The sequence below is a fragment of the Pseudoliparis swirei genome, chromosome 22 (assembly GCF_029220125.1).
Source record: "Pseudoliparis swirei isolate HS2019 ecotype Mariana Trench chromosome 22, NWPU_hadal_v1, whole genome shotgun sequence".
Lineage (NCBI taxonomy): Eukaryota > Metazoa > Chordata > Actinopteri > Perciformes > Liparidae > Pseudoliparis > Pseudoliparis swirei.
In genome coordinates this window covers 7,565,912-7,584,019 of record NC_079409.1, presented here as the reverse complement: position 1 = coordinate 7,584,019, position 18,108 = coordinate 7,565,912, and the positions used below count along the sequence as shown (strand labels likewise).

At 43.7% G+C, this 18,108-nt stretch overlaps 1 protein-coding gene across 1 annotated transcript; it reads left to right on the top strand.

Moving 5' to 3' along the window:
- Nucleotides 1-2,399: 2,399 nt before the first annotated feature.
- On the top strand, nt 2,400-16,065 carry eva1ba (eva-1 homolog Ba (C. elegans)). The gene is made up of 4 exons (XM_056444905.1): nt 2,400-2,633; nt 12,565-12,718; nt 14,629-14,723; nt 15,024-16,065. Exons 3-4 carry the CDS (start codon nt 14,657-14,659, stop codon nt 15,446-15,448), a joined length of 492 nt encoding a protein of 163 aa, XP_056300880.1. The 5' UTR covers nt 2,400-2,633; nt 12,565-12,718; nt 14,629-14,656; the 3' UTR covers nt 15,449-16,065.
- Nucleotides 16,066-18,108: the final 2,043 nt, after the last annotated feature.

Below are 18,108 nucleotides of genomic sequence, written 5' to 3'. Positions count from 1 at the left end.
ATTGGGCTTTTTACAACCAGCAGTGACACGAGATGGTAAAGCGAGTTCCAACCGGTCGCTGAATAAGACATTTTCAGTCACAAATGTTACACTTTCTTAAACTGAAACACAATGTGAAGTTCTAATACTGTCTAAAACTCCCAAACTGGAAACCACACCCAGCTTTAACATCCACTTTACCCTAAATGGGATGATCTTTACCAAATGAACATCACAGTGTATTGAAGCAAGACTTGAAACTGTCGATTGCAACTAAACTTGAGGTAATAAATGAAGTGAGAAGTAGAGTCATTATTAAGACACCTGACACCAGAGTCACACCTGACTGATGCTGTTATTTTTTAACTAATATAATATTTAAGACTAGAAAGACATCTTGGTTGAAATTGGTTGTATTTCTTGTCAACTTCAAATCCATTTATAAGTGTTTTTCTGTTTCTGTCTTAAAATCCGTAATCATAGACATCCTCTGTATCAAAGGGCGATCAATCTGACATCTATGCTTAGTGCAGATCAAGAAACCTGATTGGCAATGAATATGTGCTGGCTCCACTGAAGCTGCATATTATCACTTCATAGTGACAGGATGGTTATGCGAGTTTGGACGAGTGCATTGTTAAACCATCCCCTCCGTCCGACGTTTCGTACACACTGACCTTGTGGTTCATTCCCCCCTGCAGACGGATCCCCATCAACCACTGCCCTCCCGCTTTCAGCTTTCGATAGACCGTGTTCATTGATCCACTGGACTCAGTCCGTTTAAGTCCAGAGAAGTCGCTTGGTCAGCCCTTAATTAGATGTTATTTCTTTAAGTCAATTTCCCCTTACATTTCATTGCTTGATTCCTTCCTCTTCTTTTCTCCTCCCTGCTCTTTCCGTTTCATACCAATTACCTACCTCATTGAAAGGCCGTGTAAAATCCCCAGGGACAGTGGACATCTGAGACATGAGTGATCCAGTAGAATATGATCAATGCAGTCAGAAAACTTTAAACTAACTTGTTCACAAAGTTGTTCCAGCCTTAACTGTAATTGATCAAGACGGGTGATTGAAAGGATAGGTTAAGTCCATTTGGAAGGCAGTGGAGGAGTTATTTGGAGTAGAAAACCCGTGGGCGTTTTAATGCATTTTAAAGTAGTTAACAAAGTTTGGCCACATTGGCAGCGCCTAGAGCTGTTGTTTTAGTGAAGTGTGGATGGAGACCGGTGTTTCAAGCCCCAGCAGGGTGTAGAAATAACTCTCCAACGTGACTTCGAGATCTAAAAACGCTGTCACTACTTCTTCATCTTTTTCCCATGAAGATTGGGAACTACTGACAAGACCGATCAATGTCTTTCGGGCAATGGCTTTATATAATTTAAAAGCTAGAGCTGTGGCACATGATTTAGGCAAACCAAGGAGCGAAGCTCTAATTAAAAGTGGTCTGTGCTAAGTTGAAATACGTGATCCTACTAAAAAGATCTAGTTTCAGCGTGCCTCGTGAGGTCAAATGACAACGGCCAAAGAGTTTTAAGTAGCAGTGACAAATAAGTCACCTCCTTAATTTGGGACGACATTTTCGAAGCTAATTTGGATGTTTGTGTCGGCCACCTAATGAAAATAGCCTTCATTTAGGCTACCTGGAACATTTCAGATTGTGTTCCCACGATCTGCAGGCCAGATTGATACGTGGCTGCACTCTGCACTTGTGCACTTCTGCGACTTGATTTATCAGAAAACATTTAGATCTTGTGTATTTAGAAGTAATCCATAAAAACTCAAGGAGATAATGGTGTTTATTTCTTTTATCCCAACAAATTGAACAACATTTGGGAATTTCTTAACATGAAAATCTAGTAAGGAATAGGCTATTCTTCTTGTCAAGAGTCAAAACAATCTCAATAACCCACCGGTAAACAACGACACACAAGTAGTCTCTGCATAGGCTGGAAGAACGCGCTGGCATTGCATTAGCTTACGGAGCGAGTGCACCAACTTACACCAAACTTTATAGAAAAGGGATATTTAAAATGATCGACTCTGCCTACACAGGACAACATCTGGTTGTAAATTTACTTTACTGCCAACATCGCACAGTTAGTCTTTTCTCGTTTTCCTGCACACGACATATCCTAGGACAAGCAGTGCATTGTGGTTCTCTTTTATGACCTAAAGATACACAGGGATTTATTCGCGCAGGGTTGCAGTTACCTGAGCCAAGCTGTTTAATTGAAAACCCGATACTCTTGAAGAAAATGTTAAAGTCAAATTTTAATTGTCCGACAATGCCTGACTGGTTTGAGTCTGCGTGATTCCTGGAGGAGTTTTCTCTTGAACTTTGTTCATTGAGTCCATGTCAAATACAGTGCAAGCCCAAAGACATACACATCAACACATGTACAAACTTTCCCCAGACTCTGTACACACACTCTCTCAGGCGGACACACACACACACACACACAGAAACACACACACACACACACGCTCACTCTTCAGGACTTGACCACAGCAACAACAGGGAATCAAGTGAAACAGTCAGGACTACTTGTAATGCTGTGTTTCGTGCTACATTTGGAGGGAAAGAAGACTTTGCCCGAAACTTTTCTGTGTGGACTGAACCGTTTCAGAGGGACGTTTCTTTTCATCACAGACTGGTGAGTTTGACAGTTTTCAGTGTGTGTAGAGTACCATAGAAACCCCAGTGAAACACATCTTTTCTGTCACTGTCCTTGTACAATGGGGGAACTTTCTCGGTAGTTGAGTGTCTGCAGTTTCCGGGCTCTGCATCTCGTGTGAACTAAAACGTGAGTTTGGCAGGCTTGTTTAGAGGTGCTTATGTTTTGGAAAACTTCCTTGTGCCATAAAATGTGGTATCTGGTTTCCATTACAGCAGCTCAAGTGAAATGAATTGCATTCTGGTGGCTGTTTACAGTAATAACCATATCTTATTACGATGTAGCACTCTGTTTTGTAAATATCAATTCAAGACGAGGCAAAATATTCACATCCGTCCAAGCCGCGTCAGTTTATCAGTGTCGTCCTGGTAAATGTGTGTGTGTGTGTGTTCTGCATGTGTTTGATTTACTGCTGCCAAAGAGGAGCTGATGCTGCATTTAATCCGTGAGACAGGACAGCACAGGGGTTGGCTTTCCTGTGCAGCTGCTATTGGCTAACCTTGTGGTGATAAATTAGCTGTCACCATGTTACAATCAAATAAAACATCCTGTCGCATTTTGTGTTTCTCGGGAGAAGGAGCGGACGTCCTCTAATCAAAAACAACTGAGGTGAGAGACGTCACATGGTGCATCTGGCTCTGTTTCTTTTTCAGCTGTTCCTATTTTTTTAATATGAACTCTGACACATTCATAAAGGACAACAGTTGACCAGATGGTTCTGCTCCCATCTCTCTCTCTCTCTCTCTCTCTCTCTCTCTCTCTCTCTCTCTCTAACTGGACGTTTGTGGTTAGCACCTCTTATCAGGGAGTAGGCAAGATGAGGGAAGAGGGAGGTGATGGGTGCAGGCTGCAAAGGGCTGGTCTCCTATAATTCACACAATCTGAGTGGGCCGGCAGCACTTTAGCTTTGTCTCCTCCAGTCGATCAGATAACCTTCCAGAGGATGAGTGTGAATGCTTGGTTAAGTAACCCTTTCAAGGCCGACTGGGAAGAGTTGACTCCTGTGTGACCTCTCCACGCTATTCATGGCAGCCGACTTTCCTTTTCCCAAAATCCCACAGACTCAGTTATCAGCCGTCCTGTCTTATCCATCCCGAGGATGGTTGTTAACTTACTCCATTTAGCCAGAGGTCAGAGGTCAAACTCTAATTTTAACTGCATGTTTAAACTCCAAGGGTACCAATCTGTTCGCAGGGGGAGATACCGTAAATTTCAATCTAAACAAAGCAGAGATTATTCAGGCAAAAAGAACCCTGCATAGCATTTTCACAGTGACAAGAAACAAAAACAACCTCTTCTAAGATAAGGGGTCACATGTGCTGTTATTTGTTCGTGTTATCTACTAAAAGGCCAGCAACCAGTGCATGTAATGAAGCCATATTGTAAAAAGCCTGGAGCATCTTCATAGACAATGGATTTGGCTGATTAAGTCTAACTAAATAGTCCCAGGGGGTGTTCCGCCATTCAGAGTATAAAGCAGCTTCTTTAATGTGCTATTCTAACTAGTAGGCACTTAGGTAATGAGATAATTTGCAATTTAAGTGTATGTTCAGCTATTTAGGTCTCCATGTTTATGATGTGTCTCTATGGACACGCAGACAATTCAAATTCAAAATGCGGTTCAGCCTGACCCTTTGCAAGACTGTAGCCCACCAGTGGCTCCCTTACACATCCCAGTCGTGCTTTGGCAGAACATATTTCCACTTTTAGCCAAACCCCACCTGTTTTAACTGACCTATGACTCTGATTGACCTCTACTAGAGACCAAGGATAGTCATATCTTTACAGGAGAGATGAGTAATTAATGGATGTAATATGGAGATACTGTGAGAATAGATTTTATGGCACATATTTAGACAATGACATGCAGCCATTTAACCAGATTACCGTATTATCAGCTGATCTCTTTGAAGCAGTCTTTCCCATGACAGAGGGGTCAATTCAATTGTTACTGCTGCTCACCGTTCCCACTGCTATCTGTTATTTTTTAACTTAAATAATAATAATTTAAACTAGAAAGACATCCTTGTGTTGTATAATTTAAGGGGATTTATTAAATACTTGTTCAACCTTCAAATCCATTTCTATAATCATGTTTTTGCTGTCTTAAAACACGATAATCTAGCCATCCACTGGATATAAGAAGCGGACGTAGTCAACATGACATCTTGGTTTGTGGACGACTTTTTTGAAACCTGGAATTCGACATTTTAGTCATTGCCTTTTTGTTTTTTGCCCGTGGCCGTTGGGCTTTTTACAACCAGCAGTGACACGAGATGGTAAAGCGAGTTCCAACCGAATGCTGAATAAGACATTTTTCAGTCACAAAATGTTACACTTTCTTAAACTGAAACACAATGTGAAGTTCTAATACGTCTAAAACTCCCAAACTGGAAACCACACCCAGCTTTAACATCCACTTTACCCTAAATGGGATGATCTTTTACCAAATGAACATCACAGTGTATTGAAGAAGACTTGAAACTGTCGATTGCAACCATAAACTCTGAGGTAATAAATGAAGTGAGAAGTAGAGTCATTATTAAGACACCTGACACCAGAGTCACACCCTGCTGGCTATTATTAGATAGATAGTAAATTTAAGGAACTTCATGCAGCAGTTGGGAAAGATGAATTCCTTTCATGAACAAAAGGTTTACACAGTGCACTTTACCGCGTGAGATAATCCTGTTCATAGAATCCTTGTTCAAAAATAAATGCTGACATTATGTATAGTTCAATATGAAGATGTACTTGGCAAGAACGTATGTGCTGCTCACCACTGCAGCTCTAATCTCACTGGCATTGAGTAACCAGGAGGATATTTTCGAGTAAGACAGAAAAGGGAGTTTGATGAATCATTTGTCTCACAGACTGTGTTGAGCAAAGCTCCCATCAACCCCTGATGTCTGACAGCGCTCACGGCTTATTGCCTTCTAGTCGGAGCTTCACTCGTCCAGACACTCGCCTGTTTAAACTCGGGCAGATGTTTGACACGCTAATTCCAGTGGATTTTATTTTCGGATACAAACACATGCAAATACAAGCATATAGCTACACACACACACATATGAAGGGACCACGGAAACTGAGACGCATGCAGAAATGCCTTTGAGCGTGCTGAGAATAGTGGCCTTTTGTTTTGTTGAAACTATACGTGAATATTTGGTCAAGCAGGATGCAATATACTATAACTGTAACATAGTTGGTACATGTGTAAAATGATATTAGCAAAAGGGTGTTTACCCAAGATTTAGTTTGTCACAGTCTCGATGCAGTCTTAAATCGACAATCAGAGACACACCATGAGTCAATGTCCTAGAAGATAAGAACCAATGACAAAACAGCTCTGAGATCTTTATTTTTCGAGACTGTATTCTCTCCGTCAGCCCCACAAGCTAATAACTGTCACACAACATTTCATTCCTTACCCCCCCCCCCCAAAAGTGTCAATTATCTCTCCACAACATCTTCCCATGTGATAAGGAACTTACTGACAAGACCCGAAAGAATGTGTTTCTGTCGGGTCTGTTTTAAAAGGCTTATGTGCTCATCTCTGTTTATAGAAAAATAAAATGCTACTGTAATTCTAAAGAATGGCAATACTGTTGACTACTACTGGTCGCTATTATAGGTCATTAGCAGTCATACAGGCCTTTTTAAAGAGCAGAAAATGTGCACCATCCTTCACTTTTACGACACACACTTTTCTGAACCCCCTAAATCTTGTGGAGCCGCGCCGTGTTCATTAGCTCTATGGAGTAAACGCTACCGACCCAATCATGCTGAGGGCAAACACATGTTTTGTGTCACGCAGTAATCTGCAGGGTCCATGTAATTGATACAGTGTGTGGCGTTGGCATGCTGCTGGACGGTGGCCCAGATCGATGGAACGGGTGAAATCATGGCTCTATTTTTAGAGCTCTGAGTTTAGGACGATCTAAAGCCCACTGCTTTGGAGAACCATGGAGGAATGCTCATATGAATCAATTTGAACATATGGGAATTTACACAGACAATCAGTGACGAACATCACAAACACACACTCGCAAATAAACCATGTCGGCAAACACACACACACAAAGTTTCTGGATGCCGTAAGCGCCGCTCGATTGGTACCGCGATAACGACTGTATGAAGATGGAACACAGGACATCTTTGATTTACATATTAAACTATTCAGACTCTGCCTCACATCAGGAACACATCTGGGTGCTATTATCCACTTGCCCTAACCCACAGCGTAGTCCCATTTCTCCCGTTACCTGCCATCGGCCACACAATCTGCTCCTCACAGGACAAGCAGTGCATTGTGGTTCTCTTTTTATGACCTAAAGATACACAGGGATTTATTGGGGCGAGGGTTGCAGTTACTCTGAGCCAAGCTGTTTAATTGAAAACCCGATACTCTTGAAGAAAAATGTGTAAAGTCAAATAATAATTGTCCGACAATGCCTGACTGGTTTGAGTCTGCGTTTATTCCTGGAGGAGTTTTTGTACTTGAAGCTGTTGTTCATTGAGTCCATGTCAAATACAGTGCAAGCCCAAAGACATACACATCAACACATGACGAAACAAAGCTTTCTTTCAGGAACTGTTTCAAACACTAAACCTTATTCAAGAAGTTTGGATAAGATCGACTCGTCTCATGGAACCAAACTGTCAAAGTGTGAATGCTACACAAACAACACAGGTTTATATCTCAATGTATTTCCAGTTAAGACCCAGTCGAGAGCAAAGCTAATAAAAGTTGGGCAAGTTCTAACTTTGCATTCACTGGAGCTGTTTGTCTTTGAGTTCAGAGTAGTCCAATACATGCCGAAACGATTTTTTCGCGCAACCGAATCCCATGAAAAGTCAACGTCCAGACGCGCGTGGCTGCGATAGACGCAATATTTTTGGGGGCGTTTGGGGCGACGCGATGTGGGCGACGCGTTTACAGCGGCAAGATTTTCGCCCAGAGTTGAAATATTTCAACTTTGAGGCGGTAATCTCGCAACTCGGGCCAATCAGCTCTCGAGTTCCGCTCTCGTAGCGCTGGAAGCGGAAGTCTTTCAGACGTAACAGTAACTTCATCGGTGAAGGAAATGATAACGGTCTTTACGGAGACGAGACACGGAGATAAACCCCGCCCCTCGCGCAGCGTCTCAATGCTTATGGCCTGAACACGGCGAACGGTCGAGCGAGTAAACTCACGCGTTTTGGGCGACGCGAAAAATAGCTTTGCTTCTGATGTGAACGCACCTTTCGGATGGGTGCAGGGGTCAAATATCATACATGTATCTGGAGGTGTGTGCAGATGAAAATAAAGCAACAAATACAAACAAATAAAGCCAAACTGCATCTGCTGTATGACACAGTGTGACAGGGTGGAAAGCACCGCAACAAGCGAGGGAGGCGGACCTTCGTTTGAGATACTTTTGCTGCTGCTGTTTAAAAGTCGAGGATAAACTGTCCTTGACTTCCTCCGGCTTTGGAGTGCGCATCACTCCATTTGTTTAACCTTTGGTTGAAGAGAGGGGAGAGATATGGACAACACTTCTTCTGCTTTTGAGTGTAGCCCCTCCAACTTGGCATCGTTTGACAGAATAAAACAAGCTGGAAAGGTATTTGCAAATACTCTCTGACCAGGGTCCATCAGAGGTCAACCTCACCCGGGGCTCCACGTCTCTGTATTGATGGTAACCACATGCCGGTCCTGTTTCCAAATGCAACAGTTTCCCCCTCTCAGTCAGATCCCCCGGCGGGCCTTTGACAAGGAGGAAGCACCACTAATGGTTTGCACAGCTTGAAACCCAAGATCTTTATGTCAAGAGGAACTGGGAAGAAATGCGCTCTTACTTTCTACAGAAATTTAAGTTGCAACCTTTCTTGGAGGGGATGAGACCTCGCTGTGGGCGGCTTCCACAAGAAATGACCTTTCATCCATGAATGCTTCCATAGACGGCGCGGACGGCCATCTTGTTTTGGACAATGTTTCCGTTCACCGAGTGGAAAGTGATCGCCTGCACCTCAGCTCCTCAGGCGAGGGCTCAAAGTTCCATTTAGTTTCAGTACTCGGAGTCCGTTATCTGGCATGATCACAGGCGTGTGATGAATGCCTCGTGGAGAGACATCCAGCAGATGCTTTTCTTCTCCAGCTTCAGACTTTCATCAGCTGAGCTCTTCTTAAGGAGGAGAATAACTGTGGCAAGACCGAGCTTTGATTCAGTATATTTATTCAAGGGGAACATGCGGAGAAGCTTAAAAAAAAGAAATGAGGAGAAAATTACCCGGATTGGCTTATTTGATGCCGTGCATCGTAAAGTCCAGACAGTGGCAGCGGAATCAAAGCATGCGACGCTTTAATGAACCTAATCAAGAGCAAAGACACCATAACTACTCATGGCTGCTTCTGTCATCTCACTCAGAGTCTGTGTGGGGACTTAGGTTTCAAATGAAATGTAATCACATTCCAATCGTCATCCTGTGAGCCACAGAAAGACCGCCCGATGTGCTAAGAATTGTTGCGGCTCCAATGAAATTGAAAGTATTGAAAATATTTCTGTCCGCGTGAGGAAATAACACCGACGCGCGCCCTTGTGTAATCTGACCTTTTCATCTTGTTTATAAATCAAATGTGGCTTGACTCCCTGCATAAATCCCAGTGAAGGGTTACGACTTTGAGTTCTTCATTGTGCAACGGGAATTTTGTGGCTGGGTTAGGAAACAAGCTGGTGGAGTGTCGAGGGAAAAAGGGACTTCAACTCTGTTGAGGAATCAGCGAAGTTGACTTCCGCGTGCAGAAGACCGCTTATTCATTCTGCCTCGACGTACTTATCTGACACAATGGCGATGATCCTGATGGAGGGCTTTGACCTGGATGTTGTTCAGACAAACCCCGTGGGAAGGAAGCGCCATTGTGGTTATCTCAAAGTGGATGACGACGGAAATATCGCAACAGATTTTAGTTCGGAGCTTTTCTTCAACTCCTCAAACCAAAAGAAACAATGCTCAGTCAGAAATAGCGTTCGACCTCTTCTCAGGACCCCCACAGCACACCGTGATGTGTTTATGCCGCCCGCAGCCTGAACACATTTTCTCCTCTGACCTCACATAAACATAAATAACACACCGCTGACGTGAGCTGAGCAAACCAATCATTTGTTACCGGGATTACATTTTGTTTTGATTTAATATGAGGTGAAGAGATGGAGACATGTGTTTTCCACACAATGTAAGGCACGTGGGGATGGGTTAAGAGATTATTTAATAGTCGGCAGCGTGCAAAGGACTCTGGGAAGGGGATGACCTCAGGATATGAGGCCGGGGACAGAAAACAGGACTAAACATTCACGTCACAGAAGCTCAGACGTGGCACAAAGACACATGCCGCCACTCGTAAGGATAGGACTTCCTTTTTTTCATGTTTTGTTTCATGCATGTGATTATTATTTGGAACATCATAATGAAAGGCAGAGGAAAGCTTGTTTTAAATCCCATAAACGACAAGTTCCAACAGAATCTATTTTTGTAAACCGATATTGTTTGCAGCTTTGCGACACACAATAACACCATATGGTGTCTTGATTCATGCAATATTCTCACTTTTATGGCATAGCATTGGTGTGAATGTGTGTTGTTTGAAGTGCTTGGTTAAATATATCGAAGGGTTTGTTGTATTTTAGTGTCAGCATTCGATCACATCAGGATAATTTGAGTCGTGTTGCTTTCATTCGGAATATTTTAGGCATCTTATAACGCAAGTGTGCATAACGTGATGGGACATGATGAGACACAATTATACATGATACTTCAAATGCATATTGTAATTGAGGTCTTTTTCTCAAATCTGTAGGGTGGGGCAACATTTGCAAAAGGAAAGCAAATTGAGTCTCTCGGAGAAAAACGTCTGAAAGTTGAGTCATGGGATAATACATACCTGGGGAGGAGAAGGTCTGTTAATAATTTCCATCTTGATGTAAAACCAAAACGCAACACAACAACAGGGCAGGATAATTAGTGTTTAGATTGGCTTTAAACACTTCTCCAGTTGTCATTAACCACCAGATGCCTGAGTGTGAATGAGGCTCAGACTTGCTGCATTCCAGTGTGAGAAGAGGCCCGTTACTGGAGGTGTCCAGGCTTTAGCTTTGACCTTGGCTTGAGGAGCTGCTGCAGTCATTCGAGCCGTTCACTTTATTTCCCTCGAGACAAAAACAAAATATCTGATTACCTTTGCATTGAAAATGCGGAAGGTTATGTTTTGATCGCCGCGTATTTATTTGTATGCGCGTTATTCGCCTAACTCAAAAAGTATTAAACCGAATCGCATGGAATTTGGTGGGATGATTGGTTATTATCCGGGGACCATTTGATTAGATTTTGGGATCGATCAGGTCAAAGGTCAAAGGTCAAGGTCATGAAAAAGGTCAACATCTTCTTGAATCGCATGGAATTTGGTGGGATGATTGGTTATTATCCGGGGACCATTTGATTAGATTTTGGGATCGATCGAGTCAAAGGTCAAGGTCAAGGTCATGAAAAGGTCAACATCTTCTTGAATCGCATGAAATTTGGTGGGATGTTTGGTTATTATCCGGGGACCATTTGATTAGATTTTGGGATCAATCGGGTCAAAGGTCAAGGTCATGGAAAGGTCAAAATCTTCTTTTTACCATAGCACGGTAAATTTGTATCCAATTGGCATGCAACTAATGCCAAAATGTTCATAATTCAATGCCCAATCTTGTGATATGCGAAGGTATGCGCTCTACCGAGTGCCCATTCTAGTTGAAAGTGTTTTGCTCTCCAGCTCTGCTTTGGATAATCATGACTAGATCCCATTAGTAGGGAAGGATTAGGCTCTGCGGGAGCGAGGAGATGAACTCGTTCTTAATTGCAAAGAAAGGAAGGAAGCTCGACAGGAAGACAGCGCGTGGGTCCGTCTCTACGATGCTCTGCGAAAACAAAAGGCCCGTCGGATCGCTCGCCGTAGGGACGGAAGGGGGTGGTCTGGGAAGCATGTTACCATAGTGACCGCTCTGTCACTTAGCCCCCCGAGCTCGGTCTCGGTCAGGCGCTCTGCAGTGTACATAGAATCTGCCAAGAGTCAGCGAGATCAAAATCTACACTGGAAAGCGCAGAGGCTCCGTTAAACCAACTGCAACTGGCAGAGGAGCTTTTCTCTGAACAGGGCTACAAGTTAGAAAAACTTCACAGCGCAGCATTTTTTTCCGCAGCCCTCGATCGCCCAGCTGGCATGTAATGCACAAACCCCCCCCACACACACATATTATAGGCCTTTTATTGAGTATAGGAAAGAGATTCTGGGGCCCGTGTTGGAGGATTCTAGCACATAGAGCCGCTCGGGATGTGAGGGAACTTTGTGAGGGAAGTTTACCGAAAGGGAAACTTTTGGATGTTTGAAGCAAAAGATAGCATTGTTTCAAAGTCTCACTGCTATTTCAATTCTCCTCACTTTTCCAGAGAGAACATATAAGCTGCAATTACACTGCAGCTGTAACTGTATTTTTCCACACTTCAAAAAAGGACACAACTTGATCGACTTCCGTGGTGCACTTTACGGCCTGTGGCCGACTGCAGCTACGCTATTAACTACACACTCAGTGATAAACACATAGTGTATATATATTATTATTAGTTGTGTCCTCAAAATCTTCCAAAATGGAGAATTTGTGGTAGATTTGTTGTATTGGATTGCTTGAAACTGGGTTTTTGTAGGCTACTTTAAAAAAGTGGCGTGTGTGTACACAGTTGAACCAGTGAAATTTAAAAGCCTGCCTCTCGTCTCTCGCTGGACCGTGTGTCCTGCAATCGGCCCGTCGTTGTTTGCATTGCAGACGCCTCAGCGAGTTTGGATCTAATGTGGCTTGACGTCTGTCTGTGTGTGTGTTTGCTCTCGTCTCAGGTCGGCCAAATGAACGGTTCAGCCTGAGGACCAAAGATCACAGGCCCTGGTCCACCAGCGGGGGGGAGAGAGAGAGAGAGAGAGAAGCGTGATCGCCATGATCTATTACACTATGAGCTGGATCTGAGGACGTGCTTCATCGTTTCATTTCGTGGTAAGTTTTATACTTCATCTGCGCTCCGCTTGTTTACCTCTGCTTTCACTGGAGAATGTTTGCCGTCGTTTTAAAGTTCACGAGAGAGCCGCATTACATACGGTTCACTCTGTGTGGTTGTACGCTTGAATGTAATTACAAGTAAGCAATATGCGGTGTAAATCATTGAGGTATTCATATCATGACACAAATCAGGCACTGGGGTTATCAATGGGTGCAATTTGGAATTAAATGCAAACACAAACATGTGGATTGTGCAATTTGAGAACACCCATATGTTCTGTCGGTATTGTGACATGAGGTTCGACTTAGAGAAAAGTGTGCACGTGTAAATGTGGGACGGCTTTGGAGTTCATCATCATTACCTTCGCATTGAAAATGCGGAAGGTTATGTTTTGATCGCCGTGTATTTATTACCTTCGCATTGAAAATGCGGAAGGTTATGTTTTGATCGCCGTGTATTTATTTGTATGCGTGTTATTCGCATAACAAAAAAAGTTTTTAACCGAATCGCATGAAATTTGGTGGGATGATTGGTTATTATCCGGGGACCATTTGATTAGATTTTGGGATCGATCGGGTCAAAGGTCAAGGTCAAGGTCATGAAAAGGTCAATATCTTCTTGAATCGCATGCAATTTGGTGGGATGATTGGTGATTATCCGGGGACCATTTGATACCATAGCACGGTCAATTTTTATCCAATTGGCAACTAATGCCAACATGTTCATAATTCAATGCCCAATCTTGTGATATGCGAAGGTATGCGCTCTACCGAGTGCCCATTCTAGTTTTACATGAAGAGGGTCTTTTTTTCCCCTTCTTCCCAGTCAGCCACAACACAAAGAACATGTGAAAGAGCAATGGCGTTAACATGTCGCTGAAAAGATGAAAAGCGCTTCCTATTTTGAACTGGTCTCCCCTATAGATGTTGCCATCTGCACTCGTACGTGTTTTCATGGTGCAACACCGTGATGTCGTTAAGTCAAAAGAGATGGAAAATGGTCACAAAATGGCAAAGTGGAGGGGAAAATAAGCCAGAGTCAGCAGATAAGGGCTGCAGTGTGGAGGAATAGGGGAGCTGAGGACGGTTGACCCAGCAGCACCACCGGACCGGGTTCGGTATTCAATGCGGGCAACAAAACCCATTTCAGTTGAGAAACCGGCTTGTTTCTCCTGGAGACAAAAGCTACCGAGTGAGGCAGTAGCGCGAAGGTAACACGTGATGCATAATAGCTGTACACAAAGAAGTGACTGTAAAGGAGAATGGATTCAAACTGTTCTTGTTTCACATCTGGGGCACGGCTGCGCAGGTTTGACTAAGAGGAGGACTTCCTTCGAGGAGTCACACGGGATCAGCTGAAAACACAATAGAGCTCCTCAGACTGACAGGATGCCGGGAGGACCGACAGCTTAAATGTCAGGGACACAAAGGTCCAAACAATACACCAGAGTCAACAACACAGTGCTCTTTTCCACTGGGATTCACACACTGATCTGGGAGTCCCATCAGGCAGGGAGGAGTCCTTTGTGGGCACTTGGAAAGTTGACTCCTGACCTCTTTTATAGAGGCCCGTCATGGTTCAGAGAGAACGGCAGAGGCAGAGTGCCATGTGCCAAATGCGTTATGATGATCCCAGATTAAGCCAGAACTTCAGGAGGACACAAAGGAGCTTTTGTTTGAGCCTCATCCCACCCAAAACGCCATGGCTAAGTATTGTGGTCAGTGGGTTTGACATCCAGGCACTGCACGGAATGTGACTCTGGAGGAAGGGTGCTCGGGGAACACTTCAAAGACTTTTCAGCACCTGAAAAAGCACGAATACGCCGTCTACGTGCAGTCGAATTACAAACCCACATCTAATTTAATACCGAGTCATAATAGGGTGTCATATGTTTGTTGTTTTTCAGGTGGGAGGAAATCAGAGTCACGGTCGCCATGGATGTGAAGAAAAGAGAAATGGACCTCCTGAGCAACAGCTTAGCTGCATATGCACACATCAAAGGTAAGTCCCAGCACAATAGACCAGTCACAGTGGTCTCGGTCCAAAAAGATGGAGTCGCAACATTTAGCTTCATCCAACCTTCAGAATCAGAATCAGCTTTATTGGCCATGTGTGTGTACACACACACGGAATTTGACTCCGTTTACACGTAGCTCTCATCGTACATATCTACATACAATACACAATAATATAGAAATAAACAAGAGGAATATAAAAAAAGACATCAAAGACAACAGCGTGGCACACATTCAACGAGGTATGTGCAGTATAAATATGCTGTGCCTGTTGTTCTCTCCTCAGCCAACCCAGAGAGCTTCGGCCTTTACTTTGTGCTCGGCGTGTGTTTCGGCCTGGTGCTGACGCTCTGCCTCCTGGTCATCCGCATCTCCTGCAAGCCGCGCGCCAACGTGGCCCCCGCCACGCCCGAGAAAAAGCACTTGAAGGACATCAGCGAGGAGGACGGGGAGAGCGAGGACGACGACGACGAAGACGGGGACGACGCCGAGGCGCCCATCCCTTTGCCCAGCACAGAAATCCCCGTCGGCAATCACAGCGGCCAATCGAACGGGACGCTGAGCGTGAACGTATTTACTTCGGCCGAGGAGCTGGAACGGGCGCAGCGACTGGAGGAGAGGGAACGAATCATACGCGAGATCTGGAGGAACGGCCAGCCGGATATCCTGGGGTCTGGAACGGGAACTATCGGAAGAGTGCATTACTACTAAGATACACACGGCTTCAAGGGGAACTCTGAGAGCTCTGAGGAGGACAGACCTATATAGACCTTTGGGGGGGGGCGATGTCCCTGAAGCCTGTAAGACTTGTGTTACAATGCGACATCATGGAAGCAGGACGACAGTGATGAGACGCTTTCATATGCCAATACTCTGTGATATTGCACTTCCCATGGAGCAATGTTATTTTCAACTGACAACATGCGATATAAACCTAGAGGTGTCTTAAAGACTGACTGATCCTGATGGAAAAGATGCAGTATGAATGTGGGAGCTGACAGACACTTGAAGTATACAGTCTGTTAAAATGTATGGCGCTTAATGACATAAATGCACACAGCTAGGCTTATGTATGTTAGAAGTGGAAAATGAAAGCATAGAATGGGACAATGTATGTCGCAATGAAGAATTTTTTTAAGATGCAGTGAGGACAATTCCCCTCTAGACTAAGGTGAGTTTGTGGTCGAAAGAAATCAATCAGATGATGCAATATGATGTAAAGACAATTACAATTGGAGTCTTTAATTTATGGGTACATTAAATCCATGTCTGTATTTTCAGGGATAATTCCACCAAAGCAAAAACAGAATTAAAGTATTACGCTTAAATCGCCTGCTGTTGCTTCTCTTCATGTCGCTTTGGGCCATGGATTCATACAGAGAGAGAGAGAGAGAGAGAATTAATGGGACATGTCATTCTTTATAATTTGTGAGTTCTGCTTAATGTCTCTGGCACTTTAATTAATTAGATTATTAATTCAGTTTTTTTGGGAACTCTGAAAAGGAAGATCCTCTGATAACACAACGGGATGAGTCCGTCACACGTGGGCCATTTCACCTGCTCACTAATGTGCTGCTTCCGCTGCTCCTCTTGTCTTATTTCTTTGACAAACGAGCCTTTTTAAAAGTCCAACCATGTCCCTTAAGAACAGTTTAATGGATTTAACATCCCTAAAGGCGTCGCGCGGGGCCCCCCCGGTCTTCTTCATTGGTCATATCTGCTGTCCACGTAGCTCACACCTGAATTTTCCGTCACCTGCTGTCGACAGGCGCTTCATCAAGCTTAGTGCGGCTCATATTTCTACTGTCTGTCACAAACGAATACCTCTTGAGGACATCCCATCAGCCATCAGCTGGCTGCTATGCTGTTAAATCCGTGGCTACTTGTGTCTCCGTTTAAGCTGCTGACACGTGGTGGTTGTTAATTTCTGCACTAATACTTAAGAAATGCTGGCTGCTAATTTTTGTTCACATGTGTAGTGTTGGCATGAAAAAAATTTGATATACACTACCGTTCAAAAGTTTGGGGTCATCCAGACAAATTCGTGTCTTCCATGAAAACTCACTTTTATTTATCAAATGAATTGAAAATTGAATAGAAAATATAGTCAAGACATTGACAAGGTTAGAAATAATGATTAATATTTGAAGTATTAATTTTGTTCTTCAAACTTCAAGCTCAAAGGAAGGCCAGTTGTATAGCTTATATCACCAGCATAACTGTTTTCAGCTGTGCTAACATAATTGCACACGGGTTTTCTAATCAGATATTAGTCTTCTAAGGCGATTAGCAAACACAATGTACCATTAGAACACTGGAGTGATAGTTGATGGAAATGGGCCTCTATACACCTATGGAGATATTTCATTAGAAACCAGACGTTTCCACCTAGAATAGTCATTTACCACATTAACAATGTATAGTGTGTATTTTTTATTAATGTTATCTTTATTGAAAAAACAGTGCTTTTCTTTGAAAAATAAAGACATTTCTAAGTGACCCCAAACTTTTGAACGGTAGTGTATTTTATATATATATACGAGAGATTAAAGAACACAAAGACATGGAGAAGTTATGGAAACAGGCCACTGATTAGAGATTTATGTTAAAAAGACCGCTTATCTTTAAAGGATTTAAATGCTGGTTAGCACGAACCACCTACAATGCGCCAGCTGGCATCTCTCTGCCTTACAACTTCATGATAAAATAAATTGGGGCAAAACAAAGGAAATGGAGGTTTGGAGGAGAGAGACAAACCAGATTGCAGAGAAGCGTTTGAACTTGGCCCTGTCCAGGAAATGCTTGTACTTGGAGATCTTCTCGTCCAGCTCACGAATCACCCGCCGTGAACTCTTGTTGACGTTTGCTTGGCCAGTCTGAGAGGTAGTGGGCTCGGCGTCCTCGGTCTTTCTATCTCCCTCGCCACCCTCCTCTTCTTCACTGCCTTCCTCGCCATCAGAGCCAGAGAGGTCAGACAGCTCCAGTTCAGGCATCTCCACGGGAACCAAGTCTTCCTCGTTGAACTCAGGTGCCACGTTGATCTTGCCAAAGTTCTGTCGCACATGAGACAGAACCTTGGTGACCTGCTCCGTCTTTCCTCCTGCACATTCAATGGTTTGGTGGTTTGTACAAAGTAGTGAAAGTCTGCATTCTTGGCATGTCAGTAAAGCCACAGAAAAGGAAAAACACACAAAGTCCACATCAGTGTTCGGCACGTGTCCACAGAGTCTTTCTGCTGGCCAACCTGGAGGCGGTGGAACTGGTGTGGTGTGGCTCGGAGGAAGGTTCGAGATGGAGGCCGGCCAATTGCTTCCACCGGAGTTATCCTCAAAGTTCAAATTATACTGGAGGAGCAATAGGCTGCACTCGGG

Bases quoted from the DNA above. Each gene is read 5' to 3' on its own strand.
- eva1ba (XM_056444905.1), top strand. From the start codon at position 14,657: ATGGATGTGAAGAAAAGAGAAATGGACCTCCTGAGCAACAGCTTAGCT. The intron at 14,724-15,023 runs GTAAGTCCCAGC...TTCTCTCCTCAG, and splicing joins TGCATATGCACACATCAAAG to CCAACCCAGAGAGCTTCGGC.